Source organism: Ailuropoda melanoleuca, chromosome 2, assembly GCF_002007445.2.
Source record: "Ailuropoda melanoleuca isolate Jingjing chromosome 2, ASM200744v2, whole genome shotgun sequence".
Taxonomy (NCBI): Eukaryota; Metazoa; Chordata; class Mammalia; order Carnivora; family Ursidae; genus Ailuropoda; species Ailuropoda melanoleuca.
In genome coordinates this window covers 168,082,846-168,108,761 of record NC_048219.1, presented here as the reverse complement: position 1 = coordinate 168,108,761, position 25,916 = coordinate 168,082,846, and the positions used below count along the sequence as shown (strand labels likewise).

General features: G+C 39.2%; 1 protein-coding gene across 2 annotated transcripts; it reads right to left on the bottom strand.

The window, feature by feature from the left end:
• Positions 1–3,560: 3,560 nt before the first annotated feature.
• ICOS (inducible T cell costimulator) lies at positions 3,561–25,634 on the bottom strand. Of its 2 annotated transcripts, XM_034655033.1 has the most exons (6): positions 25,499–25,623; positions 16,183–16,283; positions 9,512–9,850; positions 8,726–8,832; positions 7,613–7,697; positions 3,561–5,619 (listed from the first exon to the last, which is right to left on the bottom strand). In XM_034655033.1, exons 3-6 carry the CDS (start codon positions 9,819–9,821, stop codon positions 5,579–5,581), a joined length of 543 nt encoding a protein of 180 aa, XP_034510924.1. In that variant the 5' UTR covers positions 9,822–9,850; positions 16,183–16,283; positions 25,499–25,623; the 3' UTR covers positions 3,561–5,578. The 2 variants fall into 2 exon arrangements, with proteins under 2 accessions (XP_034510924.1, XP_002919993.1); XM_002919947.4 differs by lacking the exon at positions 16,183–16,283 and having other exon boundaries at positions 25,499–25,634.
• Positions 25,635–25,916: the final 282 nt, after the last annotated feature.

Genomic DNA, 25,916 nt, shown 5'->3' with positions numbered 1-25,916 from the left:
CAAAAAGGACTCTGCAGATGGGACTAGTTAAGGAAGTTGAGATGGGGAATTATCCTAGATTATCTAAGTGGGACCTAAATGCAACCATCCGTATCCTTACAAGAGGTAGGCAGAGGGAGATGCCACAGCAGAAATGGCGAAGGCAGTGTGACTACAGAAGAAGAAATTGGAGTGATGACAAGCCAAACAATGCTGGCAGCCACCAGAAGATTTGGAAAAGTAGAAGAAAACAAAAGAGAGAGAGAGATTCTCCCCATGAGTCCCCAGAAGAAGTAGCCCTACCAACACTTTGGCTTTAGGCTGGTAAAACTGATTTTCAACTTCCGGCCTTCAGAACCATAAAAAAATAAATTTGTGTTGTTTCAAACCACCATGTTTGTGGTACTTGGTTATAGCAGCGATAGGAAACCTATACAAGTACAATGTGAATTAGAGAGCTATTTTATCAGGTGCTTTGAAAGGGAAAATGTGGGGAGGGGATGAAAGAGATTACTGGTGGCTTCTCCAAGTTTCTCCTCCAAGCAGGAGAAAAGGAGGGAGGAGCTGCTTTGACAGCTGCCTGCAGGCATATAAGAGGCACGGAGATGGAGGAAAAGTGGTTTTGTGAATGAAGCTTCGCTGTGCTTTGAGAATGAAACTCGTTGCCATTTTGGTGTATTTTCAAAAGACTGAGAAGAGCTATGTTTTCAGTTAAAATTTATTTCTGATGTAGTGTCACCTCTTTCAATGTAACTCTGAGTTGGCCCAGAGGTATCTTGGTTTTATTCTAGGGGTTTTAGGGGAACTTGTCTGATGTTTTGGATAGAAGATGGGGTATTTGGCTGCATTTTGAATTCAAGTCCTCTTCCTAGCCTAGCTTAAGAGAACATTTCATTATGACTTCCAAATCGTTGGACTACTGATGGAAGAGTGCCATGTCCATTAGACAAGCCACAGTCATTTTGAACTATGACCATTGAGCCAGATGAAAAGAGTAGAGAGAGATCATGCAAAGGAGAAGTCACATGTAGAATTCAGTATTTTTGTCAAAGAACCATACTTAGATGCCATTATACTCTTCATTAACGTAAAGACTAAAAACTCTTCCTGAGAAACCAGAGATTTTTAGAGAGAGGAAGCAGGAGAAGGAATCCTAAGCTCGTAAGCAGGCTTTGCATTCAGCGTGGAGCCTGATGCAGGACCCAATCCCATGACCCCGAGATCATGACCTGAGCTGAAATCAAGAGTCGGACCCTTAACTGACTGACTGAGCCACCCAGGCACCCTCCGAGATTCTTTTCTAATCCTGCCTCAATGAATGCTCTTTCTTATTGAGAGGTGTCAGTGTGGATGTCCATGGTTTAGTTGGAGGCTTTTGTCTGACTCTACCTGCAGAGATCAGATTCCTGGTGAATCTGTCTAAGCATCTCTATTAGCTACTCGAAAACGGAAAAATTCATAAGAAGCACTATGCTAAGGAGACTAAGGGAGAAGTTATGATTTTTTAGTCATGGTCAGAGCATGTCCCTGAAATGACACAAGAATAGATAGACTTGGAAGACCAAGAAAGTAAAAATTCACAAGGATTGGTATTAGGGGTTATTTCTAGATTTGGTGACAGACTGTCTCACTGCCTTAGATTTTTACCCTGGGCTTGGGGGCACAAGAAAGTGTCTGAGTTGGAGTTCCCCCAGAGGCTGAGACAAGGATTCCAGAGTAAGCAGTTTATGTGAGAAGTGAAGGAAATACCAATGGGGATGTAAGGATGTGAGACAGGGAAGGAGCAGATGCCCATAAAGTGCATCAAAACAGTAATCACTGTAGGCAGTTGGAACTTAACATGGTGGGTAACGTCTGCCAGCCAATATAAAACATAGGCCATAAGGTGAGCCACCCCCAGTGCAAGGGAGCCACCATGGTCCCAAGCTGAAGTTGGAGGAATAACCCACCCTGGAGTGTTAGAGCCCAAACAGGGTGAGAAAGGCATCCATGAAGTGGGAGAGCCTAGTGCCAGGAATCAGAACTCAAACTGACTGATTCTAGGCTTGGGGAACCTGGAATGAGGAGTCAGAGCCCAAGCAGAGGGAGGAAGCTACCATGTCAAGGAAGGGCTACAACCAAGATGGGAGATTCTTACTGTGAGGCTGAGCAAATAAGTAAACATACTAAAGATGGTAAGAGTCAGGGTTCTCACTGTCCTAAGAGGGTCAAGAATAGAAAGGAATAAATCTGGAATGAACCCTGGAGTGTTATACTGGAATTAAAGGCATAGGTATGATCCTGTGTATTTCAACAACTATAGATAGGTACAGAAATAAATATAGATATAAATGTGTATGTGTGTGTATGTACAAAACTTCCATATATATGTATATATATATATACACACACACACATATATAGGTATACACACAAATATACACACAAATATGCATATGATAAAATGCAGAGAACAAACTGATGGTTGCCAGAGGGAATGCCTAGATTCTTGGCTTCTAAAAACCATTGGCTACTCAAAGAAACCAGGGCTCTTTGGAGAAAATGGCTGAAGCCAGCACTGGGATGGGAAAACGCTAGCTGAGCCGGGAGTATCTTTTTCTGCCAGAAAGCAAGGAAGTGCTGCGAGGATGTGGGGGATATGGCAGAAGGATGCCAGACGCAGTGTGGATAGGGCTCCTGCTGGCCAGGGATGGGACAAGGTGAACATCAAAAGAAGACAATGACAGTAACAAATGTTTACCCACTGAATAAAACAGGAAACCATACAGATAAAAGTGAACAAATAAATACGTTGAAAATTTGACAAGGAACAGAAGATATAGAAGATGTCAGAGTACCTTCTCATAAACTACTTATGAACTATAAAGAGGAAAAGGGTATTTTAGGTGGAGAAGCTTGACAGACACCACCTTAGTCGAGCGATCGAAATGAACGTCATCAGTAATGGAACAGATCAAGATTGTGGGGTCCCTGAGAGGATGCAGGGAAAAAAACACAGCGTCGCTCTTGAGCGAGTTTTGCCAAAGATCGATAACCTGATTTTAATGATCAAGAAACCTCAGACTGACCCAAATCAAGGGGCATTTTACAAAACGACTGTTTGTAATACTCAAAAGTGACGGCCGTGCAAGTCTAGACTGAGGATCCTCCCAGACTGAAGGATGCCACAGAGAATGACAACTAAATACAAAGGCAGATTCTGAGCGTAACTTTCGCTGTAAGAGACATCAGGAGGACACCAGACGAACTGAACACGGCCTGAGCACGAGAAGGCAGCACTGTATCAGGGTTAATTTTCTGGTGGTGGTGGTCGTAGCGTGGCTGTGGAGAAAAGCGTGTTCTTGTCTACAGGAAATACACACTGTTCAGAGGCGAATAGGGCATTAGGCCAGAAACTCCCTGAGGAAAAGAAGAGTCCTGCTGTACTTCCAACTTTTGTATAAGCCTGTGGTTGTTTCAATATTTAAAAGGGAAAAAGAAAAAACGAAGAGTGACCATTCTGAGCCGTGTAATACCTTCAAGACGGTCAAGTCTATCACTGAGGGAACCATTTCCTTCCCCCAAGAACACACTGTGACGTATTTTCAGTGGCTGAATATCAAACGTTTATTCCTTAGTTTTCTACTACTGCTAAAATCAATTTCATGAGTAGCTCCTCTTAAAACAAGTCTTTATTTCACAGAAATTGTATCTCTTAATAATTCACTTTGAAACGTCCAGTGCTGAGGATGAGGATGCTTGAGAGCACAGTGTGGACAACCAGGCCAGGCGGACCCCACTGGAAGGCTCCACGGCTCCCCCCACCCCCCACCCAGCACGCCGCAAACCACCCAGGGAACACTCTGCAGAGCCGACCGGGCTGTCCGAGTCAGCTAGAAACAGAACACTGTACTTGATTCAAATTACAAAGGCAGTACTGTACTGTACGCGTCCAGCATCACGCATGCTTACAACATAAGTATGCATGATGACACATCTGGTATAAGCAGGCCCCTACCAACTTTAAAACAACGAAACAACCCCATTTTACCTAAAGTTACAAATGTTGTTGCACAGACCTTGGCTGCTTCAGAAGCATGGGGCATGCGAACAGGAAGTGGAGAAAATAATGCAGCTAAGACTAATCACATATGATGTGTATTCAGGAATCTTTCCAATCAAATAGTATTCAAAGGAAGCCTATCTTGAAGGGCCAGGGCCAGTTTCCAGGCTGAATGGTTCCTAGGAGAGGGAATCATGCTGACGGTCCCTGACACATTTGTGTTTCTTCCCAGACCCTGGAAATACAAATGCAGGCAGACTCACCGGGGTCCCCAGGGTGACTTCTGCCTCTGGGGGCGACAGCAGCTGGTTGTCCTTGGCTCAGGGGAGTTTCTCAACCCTTGGAAATTCCCCCCCCACCCGCCCCAGGTCTGGATGGCTGCTCCAGGCTGATGGGACCATTTCATCCTGTCAAACCTAGAGGTCAGCGTGGCTGTAGTTTGGAAGTGACCTCTACAGGAACTACAGCTTTCTGCTGAATGGATCACTGGCTCTTTCTCCAGGGCAATGCTTGACAGGGAAAGATGGTTTGGGGGGTTTTTAGGTTTGCAATTTTAATATGATCTACAGAAACAGCCTGGCTTGTAATTAATAGCACCATGAAAATATAGATAATGGTAGAAAATAGAATCATACAATAAAGTCCCTCCTGATTCTGGGCAATATTTTGTTGGTTTTTGTGTTTGGGTTTGTTTGTTTGTTTGTTTGTTTGTTTGTTTGTTTTTACCACTAATGGGGTAGAAACAAGTCAACAAAGTAAATCATTTTAACTGAATTTGGGAAAATAAGATGTCTTTCTGGAGCAAAAATATTCTTATAGGGAGAATATAGGCAAATAATATTCATTAGGCTGTAACTTAATATATATTATATGTGTCTTACTGAGAAGTAAAGGGGGGAAACATAGAACTAGCTCCCTACTCAGAAGGGCTGTCGAGTGGTCATGTAAAAGTATTTTAAAAAGGAAAATTGAAGGAAGATGAAGGCATCTAAACTCTTAGAGTGGAGGACTGGGGTTCAGAAGTTTGGAAGGTATACTGTGTACTAATGTACTATAATAGTACATTATATGTCGACACCTCAGAAATAAAATAGTTACAATTTTGAAGCATCTCCCTCCAGTATCTCATTAAAAAGCAATGCTCATTCCTGTAGGAAGAAGAGGTAGTCTGTTGATGAAACGTGGACAGATGCTGGCCCTTGGCTGCCCATTTTCTTTGCAGATTCAGTACCCTTGGCATCTCTTAAAAATATCTGTAGGTGTGTCGGTTTTACCGGCTGGTGCATTGCTAGAAGCAGATATGAAGATAAGGATTCATCCCAACGAGGTCTATTTGTTGAGCTGGGCTTTCTATAAAACTAGTTGCAAGAGGGTATTGCGATAACCCAACAGTACTGAAACAGCGTGTTAAAGTCCCTTTTGAGTGATAGAGTCACTGGTCCACATTGAACAAAACCCCAGCAGAAGATGTATGTACTCAAATCAAGGCTGACTCTCTGTGGTCCAGGGAACGAGGGAATCTTGCACTTCACGTCAGGGGGTGCTGGCCAGCCCAGTTCATGCCTGGGTGCCACAGAGTTCCAAATTATGAGTCACACCTGTAACAACATGTAGCATAACATTTTTAAAAGCACTCTATTCCAGTTCCCTTCAGCAAGTTTGTCCCTTTCATCTGCCTCTTGTACACACGCACACGCCACCCCAACTCTTCTTTATGCTTCAAGACTCAGCACCTGTTCCACATTTTCCATGAAGTTTTTCCCAGCCCGCTCTTGACTCACGTAACAGACATTACCTGAACTCTACACTGGACTTGAGTACTTTTGACACGGTCACTGGACTTGAGTACTTTTGACACGGTCTACCCTCTCTGCAAGCACATCAGCTTTCCTAATGAATTACAGACTGAAGACGAGGACTGTCTTGAGCCTCCCCTCCCACTACCCAACGCGGATTACTCAGCACTGTATTATGCATATAATTATCATACAATAAATATTTGACAGAGGTGCTGAGGCATGCTCTGCTTGAACTGTGTCTGCATAGTGGTTTCAGAATACAGAGGAGAGACCCTACGTACCCTTAGAAGCTTCCACTCTGGCCATGTTTAGTCATTACACTTGGTAGGTGGGGTGTGAAACTGCCCACCTCTGATTCCAGCCACAGTGGGATAGACACTTCTGCACATGCTGTCCCTTCTAGCACAATAGCCCCACCACGCATTTCTCTGCTTTCTGTCTCAGGGCTTTCTCTGAAGACTTGTGAGGCACTGTTCTAAGCATAGAGCCTTGCTCCAGGATGCATGAGGGAAAGCTCATGAGCCCTGCAAGCAACCCCAAGGCATCCTAGCGGGGATGGGAGCCAGTGGATAGATAACCCCACTTGCCATCCTTCAGAAGAACAATTCTGGGAGACATCTGAACACTTCTCAGAGGTTCCGTGGCTTCCAGCTGGGATCTCAGTAACACAACCTTCATTTGCTTTTCCTCCTTGCCTGCCTCACTCTCCCTGCTCCATCACCCCTTTTTCCTGGGGTCATCTTCCAAATAAACTACTTATACCCAAGTCTCTGCCTCAGGGTCTGCTTTCAGAGATCCGAACTAAAACAGACACATTATTATAAGCACAGAGATGAAAAGAAAAGTTGTTGCTGTTGTTTTCAATAGCAAAGCAATGAAACACAAGCTCTTTGCTAGTGACAAAGCTATAGTAGGAAATCTCTAGGGAGCCAAACGACTCACTGAACACCCTGGGCATCAATTTCTCTCACCCAAAAAATGAGGAGTTAGCCTGAAAGGGCATTAACTCCCTTCCCATGCTTTAATTCCATGATTACAGATGTTGTTGGCATCCCATTTATACAAGTCTTTCACCAATGAATGGTGGCAAAAATTCAAGGGCTTCTGTCTCATTACGTCCTTCATCTCATCCCAACCTCAAAGGCATGAGACTTACAAATTTTCCACAAGGGAGGCTTCAAACTTTCTAGATGTTCCTCAGCTTAACAACCCTCGAATTGACAATGTTCACTCTGAATGGAAAAAGTCAAAGGCACACCTAACTGGCCTTGTGCAGTCAGCCAGACTCTCTGTCCTTGCACCTTCTTTTCATCAGAACAACACCAGCTTCCCTGACAATTCCTCCACCCCTGGGGAGCACCAGTCCAGTTTTCTCTTCCAAATCTCTGTCCAAAACCCTTGTCCACATGTTTGTGTATCTCCCACGCCTCACTCAGTAATCTGCACTTCATTGATACCCAATAAATGTTCATCAGGTGACTTAAAGAATTTTTTACCAAGGAAGACTTAGAATCATCCCAGTTTTTGAAATATCAGGTGGAAAACTGCCTCAATACAATAGTGGCTTATGAATCTTTTGCTTGTTTATTTTTAATAGGGGTTTACAGACTTAATGTTTGTTTTCAATGTACTGCAGAAAGTATAAACTTAAAGTGAAAATTCAGAATTTCATGGAAAAAATCTAAAATTGGGCCTTAGAGACATTTGCCCTTCCTCTAAAATAAAAAATTAAAATCCCAGACTTAATGTGAAGAACACTCTGCTCTGCCCAAAACCCCAGATGGAGCGGTACCTGTGACTCCGGGTTTTTTGGCTGTGTTCACTGCTGCCATGAACATGTATTCACTGTTAGGGTCATGCACACTGGATCGATACTTCTGGAAGAAAAGTCAGAAACATGGTTTGTCATCTGCTCTTCCTTATCTCCGTCCCTGTGGTTTTTTTTTTTTTTTTTTTTTTTTTTTTGTTTTTTTTTTTTTGTTGAGTGGGGATNTGACACATTTGTTAGGATACAGCTCAGTCTCCCGACTTGTGGCTAAGTAGGAGAACAATATGAAAAGGGCTTTAAATAAAGAGCCTTCTACCGAATTTCCTTCCTCATTTTTGTTTTTATTGTTCTTTCCTCTGTAGATTTAGATCATGGGCCCTATCTCACTATCTTCCTTCTTTCTCTTTCTTTCAAATTCCTTTCTGGCACAGATAAACCCACCGCCTGGCCAACCATCACACTATGGGTATACTTGGATATTAGCGTACTTACGTAATATGCAAATGGTTAAGTTCTTTCATTGAGAACCTGTATTGTGAAAGGCTGAGAAGAATAGCCCCCAGGACAGAGAGATAGTTTTGTCATTGCTGCGTTATCTCCCTAGCTTTTCTGTGGTGTTCTTTAAAAACAGAATCCTAATAACTTGGGAATAAGCTGGCCATCTCCTTCTCCGCTACTAGTGGCACCTTTTGAGGCTTTCTCACTGATTGTTTAATGGGCAAGTTGAGGGAAACATAAAACTGATTGTTTCATCTTTGCCCTGGCTCTGGAAACTTAAAATCAAATGTGCAGCCCGCATGTAATAATTTTTAGAAATCAGAAGCATCTGTTTATATGTTTCAGTCTTCATCCTGCCTTTTTGTGTTTTCTTGGCCCCGATTCCCTTATCTTTTTTGAATAATAACAGTAACAGCTCTCTCTGTAAGCCATCAAATCCTTTTTTAGACGGAAGCAGCTGTAAAATAAATAAGCTGTTCTGCCAAGTTAGTAGTTTAATTAGTAGGCATATCTTGTGGAAAAGAAATTGTCTGTCTGTTAATCAAATTACTCTGGCTAGAGCAATATGTGCTTTGATGAGAAAATAACTACCGATATTCTGCAGTAAGGCAAACGCAAGAAGAAATAGACATCGCTCACCTTTTTTGTAAGCCAACAAAGAAATACGCATCCAAAAATATAGACAACAACAAAAGCTGCACATCCTATGGGTAACCAGAACTTCAGCTGGCAACAAGTCTGTGATTCTGGGTTGGAAAAGAGACATGTTAAGGGAAAACTGAGAGAATCAAATTTCCTCTTTTGGTGCCGAATCACAGGTTCTTTTACCAAATTTAAAAAAGTGATTTAATCAAATGAAGCTTGGCTCCATTACAATCATGGGATCCAATAAATTGTAAATAACATCATCTCAGTACTACAGCAAGAATTTAAAAGCTTAAACCTAAAAGACTCTATGCACACACGTGTTTACAAAAGAGGTTCATAGGATTTTTTTTGGTCTACATTTTTGCAGAAAAGTAAATAGGAATAGTAGTGGTATAAAACTCTTATTTTCAATCATCTCATTTCATTCCACAAACCAAAACCTTAAACTTTACGTGAATAGAGGCAATGGTCATCAGGCCATGGATTTGGGTAATTTGTCTTAATTTTTTTCCTGATTTCTAATAGCATATGCATTTTAAAGACAACGTGATCTATTTCTAATATAGCAGTCTATGTGATCAAATTGCATATTACTGATTAATACGAATTTTTATTATTAATAAATTATCCCTTGCATATCTTCGTAATAAATGATGGCCATCAATTTCATCAAAATTAACTCTACAAAAGATACTTATTTAACTTGTTTTTGTTAGTGAGAAAAGTTGTTAAAATGCAAATGTACTCTAAGTCTGAAAGATGAAAACAATGTCTTACCATAAACATTCAAATATTCTCTGCTAATATTCTTTTTTTGAAAAGGAGGAGGATCAAAAATTGACAGTTCACAGGCGTAGTAGCTGGCATGAGAACTGTCCAAGTTATTCAGAAAAAAGGAGACACCGTCATTGGATAACTGAGACTGACAGGATTTTGGATTCTTGATGGACTCTGTGTTTCCACTTTCCTTTGTCTTAGTGAGATCACAGAGTACTTCCGTCCCTTTCCACAACTTCATTTTAAATTGCCAGACAGTATCACTGAATTTGCATAAAATTTGTACACCTCCATCGTGAAACGTGAACATCTCAGACTTGGCAGAATCATTGATTTCTCCTGCATAAAAAGGAAGGAAACAAAGCAGAAGCGACATTTTATGAAGATGTTACTCTAATAATTATATTTGAATACAAAAGTAATCTCTTCTTTTCATGCAGTCACCTGTACTACACCAAAATGAAAGAATTTCACAACCAAAAGAACATGACAAAAAATAAAACTGTGCCCTTGAAAAAAAACCTCAACAGAAATGTGCTTGTTATATATAATATGTAATATATTAAATAATGTATTTACATAATATAATAAGACAGATATGGTACCTGCCCTTTCATATTAGAGACGGATGGTAAACAAATAAATACATAGTAAACCATCCTAATGAGTGCTAGCAATGGAGTACTGTTCAAATAAAAGTGGTGGCGTTGGGTTCTATTTTTGTTTATAGAATCAAATAATGCCCTTTTGATGTTAAAATTGAAATCGAAGGAAGATTAGCACTTAAACAAAGAAAGATTTGGGATAAGATTTGGGAAATAACGTAGTTTAGGAAAACATTAAAAAGTGAAAAATAGCTCAGACTAAAAATGAATGATTACATTATACCCTCCTGCCAGAGAGTAAAACAACACATGAATCGTTTTCAAATGATAGAAATATGTCTTCTCTCAACCTGATCCATTGAGAATTGAATCAAGGTCTGATGACAGTAAGGCCCCAGATTTTTGTCTACTTTTTCTTCTTCTTCTTCTTTTCTTTTTTTAATACATTTTAAGCTTATTGGAAGCCAAAGGTGTTTTTGAAAGTTACATAGGGAACACATGGGGAAAAAAATGGAAAAGGTTTTAACCTAGCTGCATATTCTGAGTTACTGGGTTATAAGTTCAAACTGCTCTCTGCTTTCCTTTGTTCTTTTTCTTTAATATAAAAGTTTCTCACTGAAATTGTTTGGGAAAATTATTAGCATGACAGTTTTTTGCTTATGTTTTGAAATCTCTGTCTTTATTCTTGAAAAGAGTATATAACAAATATAATGAATGTTTAAGGAAAAAAAACTTGCCTGCCCTACAGTGAAATAGAAATGCTATTTGGGGGCGCCTGGGTGGCACACCGGTTAAGCGTCTGCCTTCGGCTCAGGGCATGATCCCGGTGTTATGGGATCGAGCCCCACATCAGGCTCCTCTGCTGTGAGCCTGCTTCTTCCTCTCCCACTCCCCCTGCTTGTGCTCCCTTCTCACTGGCTGTCTCTATCTCTGTCGAATAAATAAATAAAATCTTTAAAAAAAAAAAAAAGAAATGCTATTTGTGCATATTTGCTCTTTACATTCTAGATATAAGCTTTGTATAGCAAACATATTACTTTGTGTTCTGCTATTGCCATTTAATGGTATAAAATTTCCATTTTTTACATAGTATTCGTTTTAATGACTATATATTAGGACATAGTATTAATATATGATTTGTTAAAGCATTCCACTAATGTTGAATATTATGGTTATTTTTAGCATTTTGCTTTTATGACACGTGGCCAAAAAGTTCAAACATGGTTATAACACTATGTATTGCCATACCGCTTTCTGAAAGAAGCCCCATTTGTGAGAGGACGAGCATTAGGCAGGTGGATTCATTTGCCACAACTCTGCTTGCACTAGTTGCCTTGATTTTATTTAAGATTTAGCACAGTTATTTTCCTTAATATCTGTAGGCTTTAATTTATGGCTCTCATATTACAAGGGAAATAGATTTTCTACTTGGGGATTTGATTGGGAAAATCTGTACAAGTGTTCTAGTTTTTCAGTTATGGCAGTCCAGGTTCAAACAAATTCCCACACCCAAACAACCAAAAATGCTGAACAAAAGGTCTAAAAATATTGTTAAAAGGCTTAATGAGGTTTCACAAAGAGGAGAAATTCGTAGGTTAAATCTGAAGAACCAGAACACCCAGAGAGATGAGCAGAGCTCAGAAGTTGCTTTTACTCTGAGAGCTTTTACTGTTTTGCCAGGTTCAAGCTTTTGCTTCTATGTCTCAACTCCCAGAGTCTGCAAAGCAAGAAATCTAGAAGAGCCTCTCCTCAATAAGTTGAGATCTCAAAGGGTTCCCTTCCTGGACTCCAGTTAAACCAAAAGAAAACCAGCCCTCATGCAGCTTATAGCTCACCTTCAAATCACTGCAATGGTCCAGAAAACCTAAATCCTTGAATTTTGTTTTAAGTAATTTTGGATTATTATTGCCCTTGAGCTTTTGAGAGCAAAAATGCAACTATTCCAGAAAGAAAAGATTTACATCCTAGGCCTCAAATCTTATCTGCAAATAATATTTAAAAACAATGACATGCAGGGAAACAGAACAATAGAAAAACAGTCTACAGAAATAACCCCCCCAAAATCATACATTTGAATTATCAGATCCCCAAAATAAACAATTGAGCTTACTGCATTTAAGGCAATAAAAGACAAACTTGTAATAACATCTGCAAAGCACAGGAAACTAAAAAAAAAAAAAAAAGCAAGTAATTTGAAAAAGAATCAACTAGAACTGGCAAAAAACCATAGTAACCATGATTAAAAATTCAATGGATAGGTTCAAAGCATATTAGAGATAAAGAGAGAATTGGTGAACTAGACAATTAGGTTGGAAAAATTATTTGAAATGCAGTCCTCATCCAGATTTAAGAATCCCAACAAATCACAAGCAAATTTTTAAAATATGCACATCTAGACATATCATAATGAAAGTCCTAAAAGCCTCCATAGAAAAGAGACTGATTCCCTTCAAAGAAGGAACTATTAGGCCAACAGGTGATGTCTCAACATTAACAATAAAAAGTTAAGTGAAAAATAGTAAAGGCATATGTAACAAGAAACTTCAGTAAGTGAAGCATGCATGTTATTTCTTGCATAATGACTAAAAGAATAGAAACAATCTATAACCTAGAGGGACATCACAAAATGCAGTCTAATGATCTGGGATAAAGGGAAGGAAGTGTTGGAATCAGGAAGGAAAACGCAGGGATGGAAAATCTTCTGGGTGACAATATTTTATTTCTTGAGCTGTGGTGATTATGGGAGTAAATTAGTATGCTTTATAATGACTCATTAAATTGTACATCTGTGTTCGTTTTTCTGTGTAGATGTTTTGTTCTGGAATACAAAATTAAAAACACAGAAGGAAAATTATGCTTGTTTCATTTTAAAAATAGAGCAAACAATGTAGGCAAAAGGCAAAAAGAAAAACTGATAGCGTGACCATAGGTGTAGTCCACATCAGATTCAAAAGACAGGTGTTTTTGCTTGGGGACTTATTTATCTGAAAGTAAATTATGTTGCATGACTATTGTTCTGATGTTTATGCCTCTATAGTCTGTTGCCAATGATAAAATCAGTAGGTTCGTTCTCAGTTTCTTTAGAAATGCTCAGAGCACATTTCCCAAGGACTTTAGAATGACAGCAAGTAAACCACAAAGAGATCTTGGAGCAAAAGTGACGGTGGCCACCATGTAAACGCAGAAACAGAGATGCACTGCCTTATGTTTCTGAAGATGTTTTGTCAGCAGCTTCCCTTCTCCGCCCCGTGTCCACACTATGACCCAACACAAGATGAAATGTAATAGTCAGCAGGCAGAGTAGTGAAAGTACAACGCAGTGATTCCCAAGGAAACGAGAGGAAAATTCTGGTCTTGCCATTAGTCAGTCTGTGACCCTGATACCCTTCTGGACTTCAGCCTCTTCATCTGTGAAACAAAGAAGTAAGATCAAAACATAAAATTCTTTCCAACACTTACTCTCTAGGGATCTAGGATCAAAATATCTCTCTGTCCCAGCATCTTACTGGGGTATTCCAAGAAGTCAAGAGAAATGAAAATGAATGAGACATTCACATTGCCTGTAAAAGTATTTAGGTAGGGCTAAGAAGACCACCTAAGTTTTTCTTAAGTGATAGTTCCAAGAAAGTGACCCATTGACATTAAAGGAGTTATTGGGGATTCCAAAGTGTCATTTCTGCTGGACATTGTGACTTGTTCATTTTTTCATATTTAATCTAAAAAATTCCCTGGTAAGGGGTGCCTGGGTGGCTCAGGTGGTTAAGCACCTGCCTTCGGCTCAGATCAGATCCCAGGTCCTGGGATAGAGCCCCACGTTGGGCTCCCAGCTCAGCAGGGAATCTGCTTCTCCCTCTCCCTCTGCCCCTCCCCTTGGTTGTGCTCTCTCTCTGTATCTCTCTGTCTCAAATGAATAACAAAATCTGTTTAAAATTTAAAAAAAAAAAAAGCTTCCCAGGTGAGCTTTTTTTATGAAATGTAGTGATAAGACACTTGACTTATGTCTCTACATACCCAATGCTTCAGCTTTTCATCTGGAAAACCATTTTACAACTCAAGTCTGCAATTTGAATGTTTTCAATTAAAGGAGTCAGGTATGATATTGAATCAATTACTTCATAATTACCTTGGCACCTGTAGAACAGATATGCTAAAATGCCTAATTACTAACGCTCCTTAGCCTTTGATGACATGTGAAAAAATAGTATCAAAAGGAGATCATCCTTATAACCATGGCTAAAACATTTAGTGGATTGGCCAACAATATAAGGATAACCTGAATATATTAGTTTCTTATAACTACAGAAACAGCTAGAATCTTTTCTCCACCCTCCCTGGATGTTCTCCTCTCCAAATCTAACATTCAGCCAGGAGTGCTGGTATCCTAGCACCAATTTTGATAGCCAGTGTTTGTTTTGGTTGAGTATCAGATCTGTTTGGTCAGTTCTTCTGCCATACTGGAAGTTAAAAATTGTGAGTATTCCCCTCACCAATCTCTTTCTTCTTGTGCTTTCCTCCTTTCTCTCAGCTTAATTTTTTTTTTCACATACCACCTCTTAATATAAAATCATCCACCATGGGGAGCCTGGTGGCTCAGTCAGTTAAGAGTCTACCTTCGGCAGGGTCCTGGGATCAAGCCCCGCTTTGGGTTCCCTGCTTGGCAGGGAGCCTGCTTCTCCCTCTCCCTCTGCCACTCTCCCTGCTTGTGCACCCATGTTCACGTGCATGCATGCTCTCTCTGTCAAATAAATAAAATTTTTTAAAAAAATCATCCTCCAAAATACTCCTTCACACAGTCTTTGATATGTTCCTTACCCTCCCTAACATCCCATCTCCATCTCCAGTACCCATAAGTACTCATAGACACTGTCCACGTTTCAGAGCCCCATAAACACCTTCTCCTTCATACACCACAAACACCATCTTCTCCACAAACACCATCTCCTTATAACATGATTCAACTTCCACCCAGCATCATAAATAATCAGACCTGGTAAACTTAGAAATTATACAGCAAGTGTAATTCTTTTGTTTAGACTACTGAAGACCCAGACAGGTTAGATTATTTGTCTGAGGTCATACAAATTCTTGGGTGCAGACGATTCTGGGTTCAATCTAAGGTTGAACTAGCAACAACCAAGGGACGTGTAATAGAAGCAGGCGGCCACACGAAGCCAGATACCTCATGACCACTACAGACTGACTCTTACAGGATCCTAGTAAAATCTGTCTACAGGAAGAAGGGCTAATTTTCTGTACCTCTGTTTTGTGTCTGATAGAGTCTATCTACTACTCCTGCACCTAAACTTCAAAGCGCCAAACCAGCATCATCTCTCTGTAGGACTGCAAGAGTCTCCTAATTTTCTACTCTCACTCCTGCCCATTTACCATTTGTTCTCCTCAGGGAAGCCAGAACGATCTCATAACATTCACAGATAGTGTCATTGCCCTGCTTATAAAACATGCGTCTCACTTAGAATAAAATTCAACTCCTTAGCCTGGTTTCCATGACCCACATGACCTACCTACCTCTCTAACGCCATTTTATACCAGTCATTCACTATGCTGCAGCTATCCTGCTCCTCTTTCTCTCCCTCAAACACAAGCAACTAGGCCCCTGGACTTTGAATTTGTTGGTTTTTCACCCAGGGTGTTCTCTCAGATCTTCACATGACTGCTTCTTACTTCTTCAGTGACCATTGACCATTCAATCCAAAGTACACCCCTATGTCATTTTCTATCATATTACAGAGAAAGTTTTTATCATTGTCTGAAATTATCTGGTTTTTTATTTACTTGTTTATTGTCTGGCTACCCCATTATAACATCAGCTTCAAATCAGGCACCTTGTTGATCTTATTCATCAATCCATCCAAAGTATCTACAATAGCACCTAGTAGGTAGTAAGTCACAATAAGCGTTTATTGGAAGGATGGATAGATGAACAAACAAATATGTAGATCTCAGTGATGTTATAAATCTGGGGAGATGAATAGAATATACGATGTAAAAACCAAAAGGCTCTTAGAAATGATCCAGTTAAGCCTTTCATTTCATATTTACACTTACCAAGCTAGACTGGGAGCAGAAAAGTGAGTATCTTGCCCAGGATTACACAGCTCATAGCTGGGACATGAACCCATGATTAGCTATGCCATGTTGTCTTTCTTCTGGAAACAAGTACATGCAAATGTATAATCAAGCAAAATGTATAATCAATCAATCAATCCCCTGAAATGGAATGTCAGATTCTAATAAAAATTCTGTCTGAGCTTCAAAGAAACAGGTTCCTTATCTGTAAATATACACTAGGTTCATAAAGACTTGTTTAGATGATTGATGATTCTCTTGACTATTTTTTGTCTAGAGAGGAGAAGACAAGTTTAAGCCTGGTTGATTATTTAGATCCTCCAGAGTGCACACTTCTTAAATGTCCCCAATGTATGGCCACAACAGGGGCCCCTGAACCAATGATTTTTCCAATATATCCAGATGTTTCATAACCACAGCATGTTAGTGACTTGTGATAAAATACCATGCTGTATCTTGTAGCATTTAATACATTATTAAAAGCACAATAAAAATATGTTCTTTTGAATCTTGGTGATGGGTCTTAAAATCTGAATAATAAGTACTAGTTTTTGTTTTGCTATCATATCCATGTACTTCTTGTTGGTACTCCTAGATTATAAGTACTATGTCTTCTTAATCACATTGACTACCATGCCTAAGGGTACCACCTTCCCAGTAGAGTTTCAAACCTGTTAACTGCCACTAACTATGATTTTTATAACATTACTCTTGACGTCAGTAGACTAATGTTTTCAAGAGTAGATTCAGAGTCTTTATATTAGGTGATTTCTTTAGGTTTTCGAATTGTTTAAGGGACATAAAGAATATTCGTATCCCCAGGGTAAGGGCAGTATGGGGGCTGTTAAAAAACAAAACAAAACAAAAACTTGGAAGGAAAGATCATCCACCTGAGAATTGTACTCTGCCTCCGAAGAGTTTATTTGTAAATTGGTCCCTTTAATATCTAAACTATTCCATTTCTTCAGTGTAAGGTGGGCTTGCTAGAATCCATCCTGCCAGGACACTTTATAAACAGTTGTTTATAAAGATTAAAAATCTTTTGGCAAAAACATGTTAGAAAACCCACACAAATTGCCGAGGGTGTGAGACTAATCAGCAGTTCGACTTCATTCTCCTTAACTCAGACTTCTAACCACAAACCTCCACAAAGGTCTCAGAGTGATAGAAAGATAAGATCTCCTGAGTTCGCAATTATTAATACTGCTTATTAAACATATTTTCTGTAATCAAACAATAACCTTTAGCTTAGCACAGCACATGAATGTGCCATAAAAGGTGAAGTTCTAAAAATTGCAATGTTTATTTAGGTTTTGTTACATTTGATCTTTTACTAAGAAATTTTGGCTTTTAAAAAAAATCTGCATTTACCACTTTTTTTCACCTTTCATAAAAGCATTGTCATTTCTTATAAGTCTACTGGCTAAAACTTAGATTTTTATACATGCATCATTTCTATACTTACTATTCAAAGGCATCCATATTCTAAAGAAGTGATTAAAGTCAGTAGGGAGGGTAGGTAAAATAAACCCAATCTGATCTAAGTTTTTTTTTTTTTTTTTAAGATTTTATTTATTTATTTACTTGAGAGAGAGAGAAAGCACAAGAGAGGTAAGGGCCAGAGGGAGAAGCAGACTCCCCGCTCAGCAGGGAGCTGGATTGCGGACTTGATCCTGGGACTCTGGTATCATGACCTGAGCCAAAGGCAGCCGCTTCACCAGCTGAACCACCAAGGTGCCCAATCTGATCTAAATTCTTAACATTTGTAGAAAAGAAAGACAAAAAATGTGAAGGAGAAAATCAAAAAGCCAAAAGAGCATACAAACACACACACACACACTAAATGTGTGAACTGTTTTTACTCTCCAAGGAACTTTGGAAGGGGGAATAAAACAATCCTTTTTGCTCTAAAATATGCATCTTATTATATACTAAGAAAAAATGGAAGATCGATTTTCTTCTAGTGAAAACTTTCTTTGTGAAAATGGAAGAATGCCAAACAGGTTATAAAACTTTGTAGCAATATTCATGAAGTAGTTAATTTGCAAACAAGTTACTTTGTTAGTTAATTCATTGTCGTTGATTTGAAACTGTCCTACCAGGGAAATCACAGGAGATTAAATGAACCCAAGTCTCTTCCACAGAAAGGGAAGGAGAAAGAATTTTATTGGCACCCAAGAATATCCATATTATTTCCCATCCCTCAGCAGCTGTGTAAAGCCCTTTGGGCACAGAGACAAGGCACTGGCTGGGTGAACTTGTCACGTTTAAGGCTCCAGCTCTCATCTCTACTCCAGTAACCCACACCTTTATCTCAGCCACCCCTTCTCTTGGCTCCCATGCCTTATTTCCAATTTCCTTTAACAGCTCTATCTGGTTTCTTCTGATGAGCAAGAGTAGCATTTCCGACCTAAACTCAATATTCACTCCCAAACTCAAACCTCGTCATTTAAGGGAGTCACTGGTCTGACCCTTCTCCCTAACTCCTGATCCAATTAGGCACCAATCCGGTTGACTCTAGCTCAAAGATATCTCTTGAATTCAGTTGCTTTTCTCTATTCTTATTGCCAGTTCAGGACCTTTTTGTGTCTTCCCTCATCTGTGGAAGCTTTGACTGACCTTCTCAAGAGCATTCTTTCCCTTTCAAGTCCATCCTCCATGCTATTCCCAAAATTTTGTTTCTAAAAAGCATTTCACTCCCCAGCTTAAAGTCTCCATTAGATTGTGGTTTATGAGGTAAAAAATCAATTGTCTTAGCATAACACAAACTTCTTTCACCATCTGGGGACCGTATATGTTCAAGCCATACTAAACTTTTTGGCCATTCTTCTCACATCCTTAAACTAGTCCCATAAATTAGAAGATCCCTGTGCTTTTTTATCTTCCTAGAGACCCCCATTCATTTTTTCCCCATTCATTCTTTAAGAACCATTTTTAGTTGGTCCCTGAGACCTCAAAGACTCCTATCTCTATACTCTCAACAACACTTAGTTTACACCAATATATTTATAATGTGTATCAGTTTAGATCATAATTATTTTGTCTGTCTTCCTCATTTAAACATGAGCTTCACAAGGACAAGTACTATAGTATGGTCACCTAAATCATCCCAGGACCTGGAACATATTAGAAGCTCAATGAGATAAAAGAATGCATAGAAAAACATGGGGGTTGAGCATGGTTGGCAAATGTCCCACAATGGACCAAGGAGAAGAATGAGAAAAGCAGGGCAAGAGCCTCTGTTAATTGAATATTAGAGAGCACTTATTTCCCAGTCGAAAGACAAAGATTCAAAGTGAATAATGTCCAGCCAATTCTCTGAATTCTCTCTAATAGGTATGGGAGTTAAATCAATATTTAAGCTTTCAAAAGCTTCCAAATAATAGCAACGACCTGTAACCCTTGAGAACCTCTCATGCATTGAATACTGTGTTAAATGCATTACATGAAACTTATGATTTGATGTTAATAACATCAAATGTTTTTGTATCAGATTTTGTATCAGATTTTTGTATCAGATTTTCTATTTTGAGGAAACTGAGGCTTGAATAACTGCCCCAAGATTATTGAGCCAATATGTGGTGGAACCATAATATGAACATAGACAATCTGAGACCAGAATCCACATTCTTAAGGAGTCTTTTAATCTAATAATCTAGTCCAACCCCTAACTTTAAAGAACCTAAAGCACGGATGCCAAGAACACTTGGTTAAAAAAGAAGAAAGAAAGAAAGAAAGAAAAAAAAAGAAAAAGAAAAAAGAAGCAGCTTTTAACATTAAATTTGCCTGGGGAGTTATGTTCAGGTATTTCTTTTCCTTCTGGATGTGTTAGGTATATTAATGTCCCAAGCACTTAAAGTATTATTTACATTGATGCAACATATGTATTCTGTGATTTTAAAAGTTATCATACACCAAAAATACATAAAATAATTTCTGAGATATGAAATTACTTTGCGCTGAACACACTCATTTCTCTAGACATCGTCATTCGTCAACCAACATGTGTTGAGCTGCCCTGTGTATTTGAATCTGCAGCAAAGTCTAGTTCCTTGCTCTGACCAGGTCTAAATTCTCAATGATTATTCTGAAACTTATCTGCCTGTAGACATGTAAAAATATAGATTCACACACACAAACGGTCATCATCATTAAGTAAGTACAAACAGGAACTACTATGAGATTTTTGCTTTAGACCTAAATCATACAAAATAAACACTTTAGTTAGAGTGCAAGAGACATTTTGTTTATTGTTTTCCATGAATGGATTTTTTTTTTTTTTTGGCATTGAGTCCTAAGAAAATAGAAATGTTGGCTGCAAAAAGTTTGATTTCTCAAATTTAAAGCAGTTACATTTAAATGATCTTCAATTGCTTATGGAAGGCACCATGCCTATGTCCACATGGCTCAGACAAACAAAAGATTCTATCAGATCTAGTAGTTGACAGAACCAAAATTCTTGAGTCTGTCATCCTCCTTACAACTTGATTTTTCTTAGCTTTTCCTCAAGCAAAGTAGAAATAGGCATGAATAATTTATATGTGACCCAGAGGAGGCCCATATCCCCAACATTTGACTCTCTTTACATTTGCAAATCTTGGTCTGTTTTGATCAAACTTACATGCTAAACCAATGAAAAAAAAATCACGTTTTGACTAACTGTTTTCATTTGTGTTATCTATTTTCTACGTACGTAAGTTCCACTTTCCAAAATATAGTTTTGAATTTTCATAAGAAGGTTTCACGTGCCAAAGGTCTTATTTTACTTAGGACGACCGAAAAGTGCCATTTGATAGACTCAATGTATTAGAACAGCAGTAGCACAGAGATGCCTTTTATGGAGTAAATGTGACCCTTTCTTTGAGTATTGAAGGCAAGAGATGATTTTTATTTTTTGATTTACAAAGTTTAATAAATCCTCTTACATATAAAATTAATATCCTTAAGACAGAAAGGTAGCATAAGTTGTGGGTTTTGCAGTTTCCAACTGTGAATACAGAGGCCATTTTTTTAAAGTCAAACAAGTCTATGTACCTTACAGTGAGCAAAACTAAGATGAGAATTAGGTCCTCTCTACATACCTACATTCTGTTTCTACCAAGAAATAGGAATATGCTGCTAGCAATTTAAAAACTATAATATTCCATTTCACCTGAGGGAGTTGTTATTAAAAATGGGAAGTTATGAAAGCCATTGTGTTCACTAATGATGAAAAAACAAGGCACTCAAGATCTTATATGAGAATAATAGGTATTCCTAGAAAGAGGAGAAAAAGACAAAGAAAACGATATGATCAAACAACTACGGGGAGAATAATATCCCTGAAATTTGAAAAACAAAATCAAAACAAACAAAAAACCCCTCAAGTCTACAGATTTAAAAGTCTCACCCAGTCCCAAGCATGCTCATGAAAATCCTCACAGAGCTAGGTGTATCCTGGTGGAATTCCTGAATTCCGATATTGAAATAAATAGCTTAGAAGATTCTAGAGAATTTTTTTTAGGTTACCTACTTTAGGTTACTTACAAATGAACAAGAATCAGACTAGCATGGAACTATTCACCTGCCATCCTAGAAGCCAGCAGACAGTGGAGGGGGATCCACAAACCATTAAGAGAAAAGACTTCAGTCCAGGAATCCTATTCCCAGAAAAGATAGTAGTCACCCATCAGAGGAAAAGAAAGACTTCTTTAGCTGTGCTGGAATTCATAGAGTCCAGGGTATCTGAAGAAAATAATGGAAGTCTTCCGATCACTGTATCAGAACAGAGATCACGAGACAAGAGCAGAAGGCAAGAGTGATGCTGTCACTGAAAAATGGCAAAGGAAGCGTAAAGAAGGGATTCTTAAAACAGAAGAGAAATACTGTAAGAGGAAACTAGCAATGATCTGCAGTTATTATTTCAACAAAGCCCAAGATTGGGGTGGGGGTGCACTAACAGTGCAGCATGAAGAGTAGGACAGGAAGAACATTCACAACTTCTCAGGTCAGTGGGGAGTGTGGGGTCAGCACATCAGGCAAGGCCATTGTCATTATTTATTTTAAGCCAATAATAAATAAATAGACATTCAAGATGCTCCAAACATAATGACTTACTCAGTTAAGAGCTGTGGTCAACCTTCCAAATTACAGAGCTGAAGAGGGAGTTAAAAGAATCCAACAAAAATAAAAAAAGGAGGTAACGATAGGAAAGGAAAATAAATAGAAATAAGAATAACCAGGAAGGCATAAAATCAAGTACAGACTTATCACACTGAATGGGAATGGCCTGAATTCATCTATGGCAGGGAAGGGGCGGGAATGTTAACAATTTGGATTTTTAAAAATCCAACATGAATGCTTGAAGGGAGTTGTGGGAGGAGCTGAAGGTCCACTCAGATCAGCAGACTTCTCTCTGAGCTCTGGGGAAGAGCTGATCTGCAGACAAGAAAGGGCTTTCCTGAGATGATGGAATTCCGGAATCATGGATTGGATGGCTGGGAAACAAAAGCAAGGCTCAAAACAAACCTGATGGTTATCCTCCCAGCCTCCTCCCAGAACACATCATGAGACAGGCACATTTATTAAGCACCATCTGACTTCTGTCAGTCCCACTCATGCGCAGCCTCCACACTGCTTTCATAGTGGTCTTTCTAAAATCAGAATTCACAAGGTCACCCACATGCTTCTCATTGCCCAGAAGGTGTAGAAAGAGGGTCTTCTAAACACAGGTAGAGGTTCACATTTTTTCCAGATCCTTTTACAAAGAGGAGCTTCCTTTGTTCCAGGATCATTAAAAGAAGATGCCTTTGTTAAATTTTACACTGAGAACAATAGTTAAGAAATCGCCAAGATTTCCAACCTATTAACTCACCAACCAAATGCAACACTAATGAGAATTTCCCCCCTTTTAAGATTAGGTTATATCTCTTGCTACTTCAACGCAATGTGGAAAGAATGTGAATACTGGAGTCAGATACATTTGTGTTCTAATCTTGGTTCTGCCATGAATTACTATGTAACAAATCACTTAGCCTTTCCTGGTCTGAGATTCTTTAAACATCCACTGACGGTAAGAATACTTAACCTTTTTGTGGGATGAGAAAGCCGACTTTGTTGGGAGAGTTAAAAATATGCCAAAGGAAAAGACCTGCAAATTCTTGGTGTAGGCTCTGAAGAATGGATAGGTGCTAGATAAATGCGTCACAATGGTATTTTGAACGTAGAAACAGTTAGCAATTTACGGTCTCCATTTAGTCACTCATGCCTCAAACCAAAAAATGGCTTGTCACATGGCATAGTTTTCTGTGTGGTGAGAGTGAACATTGGTTTTATTCCACTAAGAGCCTAAGATGAGTATCATTCTAGAAGCACGGTGTCTTTATCAGCTTAGTCTAGTAACTTGAAATAATTCTAGCTAGGTTGGATCTATCCTTCCACAGAAAAAACACAATTGTTAATTAAAATCTCAAGCTGATACTAAGCCGACTATCAACGACCGTAAGTGCCCAAATGGGCTTAGTGTATTGGGATATGTTTTAGCAGTACAAACCCTTCAATGACTTGTACCAATGTTCTTGGAAGAAAATTCAAAATCCTTTACATGGCCCATATAGTCTGAATGGTCTCTGGCCTCTGCTTTTCTTGCCAGCATCATCTTGTACCATTCCAAACCCTTCTCCTTCCGCGCTCACGCACATACACCTTCTTCCATTCCCCTGACCTTAATTCAATTCCTCCTGCCACAGGTCCTTTGCACTTCCTCTTCTCCTGATGTGGAATCTTATTCCCCCCTCACACCATCCTCCCCATTTATTCCTGCTTATACTTCAAATCTTAATTTAAGTGTCATTGCCGCAGGAAAGACTTTGATGAATACCACTCCCTATCCCCGCCCCCATACGCACCCAGGCTAGAGAGCTGGTTACATTCTCTGAGATCTGCCTGTAATTATCGTTAATTCATGGGCTTATTTGATTAATGTCTCTCTCCCAACCATTCAGTCAGCTTCCAGAGAGAGGGGACTGATGTGGTTTTGTTCATCGTTGTACACACAGCAGCTAGCTCTGTGCCTCCTGCGTGGCACGTGCCTGGTGCTGTGTGAATGAGTGGCTAAGTAAACGCGTGAATCAATGAATATCAATTCCAAAGCTATTCGTTTGTCATTCATGCTGCTAAAAGATTTCACTGGGTTGTAGACAAGGCATAAACAAGCAAGTAGCCCCTCCAGGCTGACTTTGGAACTTGTAAGTTCTAATTGTTCATTCTTCATTCCTCTTTACTTAAGAGCATTTGAATCACCTCGAACTACCACCAAATGAAACATTTGACCAATCTGCTTTTGCTTTTTAATTCTTTGGAGAGAAATGTAAACTCTATTTCTTTGTACCACTGCAAAATTTATTTATGTCTAGATAAGATTATACCTACTAGATTTCTGCTTTCAATTTTAGTGTTAATAGAACTTTCCAATTTAATACAATTTCACTTTGCTTTTGCCAGCCTCAAGAACATGGCTCGGAGTGAAAGATAAAAGTAATACAAAAATGTACCAAGTAAGAAGCAGCAGAAAAATGTTTTTTAGTTTAGCTGTAGGTCACATTATTTAAATCGTTTAAATAGTCTGATAAATACCATATAAGAGAGAGAACCGAGGACTGCAGAATGGTGGTTTGCTTTTCTTTCATGTCTCCAGGGGCTCGGGAGCCTTTTTACAGCACCCACTACTCCCTGGCCTTGTAGACGGACCCTGACACTTCGTGTCAAAAAAACCTTGGTGGCAGCCTGGACATTTCTGGCTACAGATCATCCAGATAAGATTAAAATCAAAATCCTTTTTTGCAAAGCCTTCCATTTTATTTTCTCCTTCAAAAAGAATTCCCGGTCCAGATGCCAGGACTATTTTACTTTCATTCAGCTGACACAAGTCATTTTGCCTTTCATCATTCTCTGAGAACAGTAAGCCACTCTTCAACTTTCTCCACTAACAGGTAACTCCAAGCAGGTTAATTTAAAATTTTAATGGTCTGATGAAAGATTTCTTCATCATCTTAAAAAAGCACAGTATCAAAGGAAGCAGTACAAACTTCACACCATCACTGTGACACGGGGACAAACACCCTGAGCCAAGCGCTTGGGGGTCTTCTGCAATTGTTCCTACTTTCAAAAACAAAAATAAAAACAAAAACAACATGAAACACAGAAAAACAAACAAACAAAAAGCCCTTCTACTGGGTACCTGATTTTTCTACCTTTGGTTTTTCTTAACGTTCACTTGAATAATAACGTAATAAGAATTCATCGATGGGCCACTTACCTGTTAGGGCTTCAACTTGAAAGCAGAAGAGAAGGAAATACCAGAGGTCTGACTTCATGTTTGCCAGAAACAGATGCAATCCTCTTCAGCATTCAAAGCTGACGGTGAATTCATGTTCTCAAGTGTTTTCTATTTGCTGGAAAGGAAGTGGGTTTCGTGAGGGTTTATGTAGTATCACACCATCAAGGCAGGGAGGTGTCTCTCACTTGATGTCAGTGGCTATACGAGAGGCCTTACTGCTTGTGGGGGGTTCAGCTTAATCCATTGGATTGCTGATAATTTTGAAAATAGAGGGAAACTTTACCCTCCTTCTGGTTCCAATAAAACAAGAGAAAGAGATGATGCCTATTTTCAGAACCACCCTACTCTACTGAATCAATAGTTACTGGGGATAACAGGACCTAAAAACACCCACATG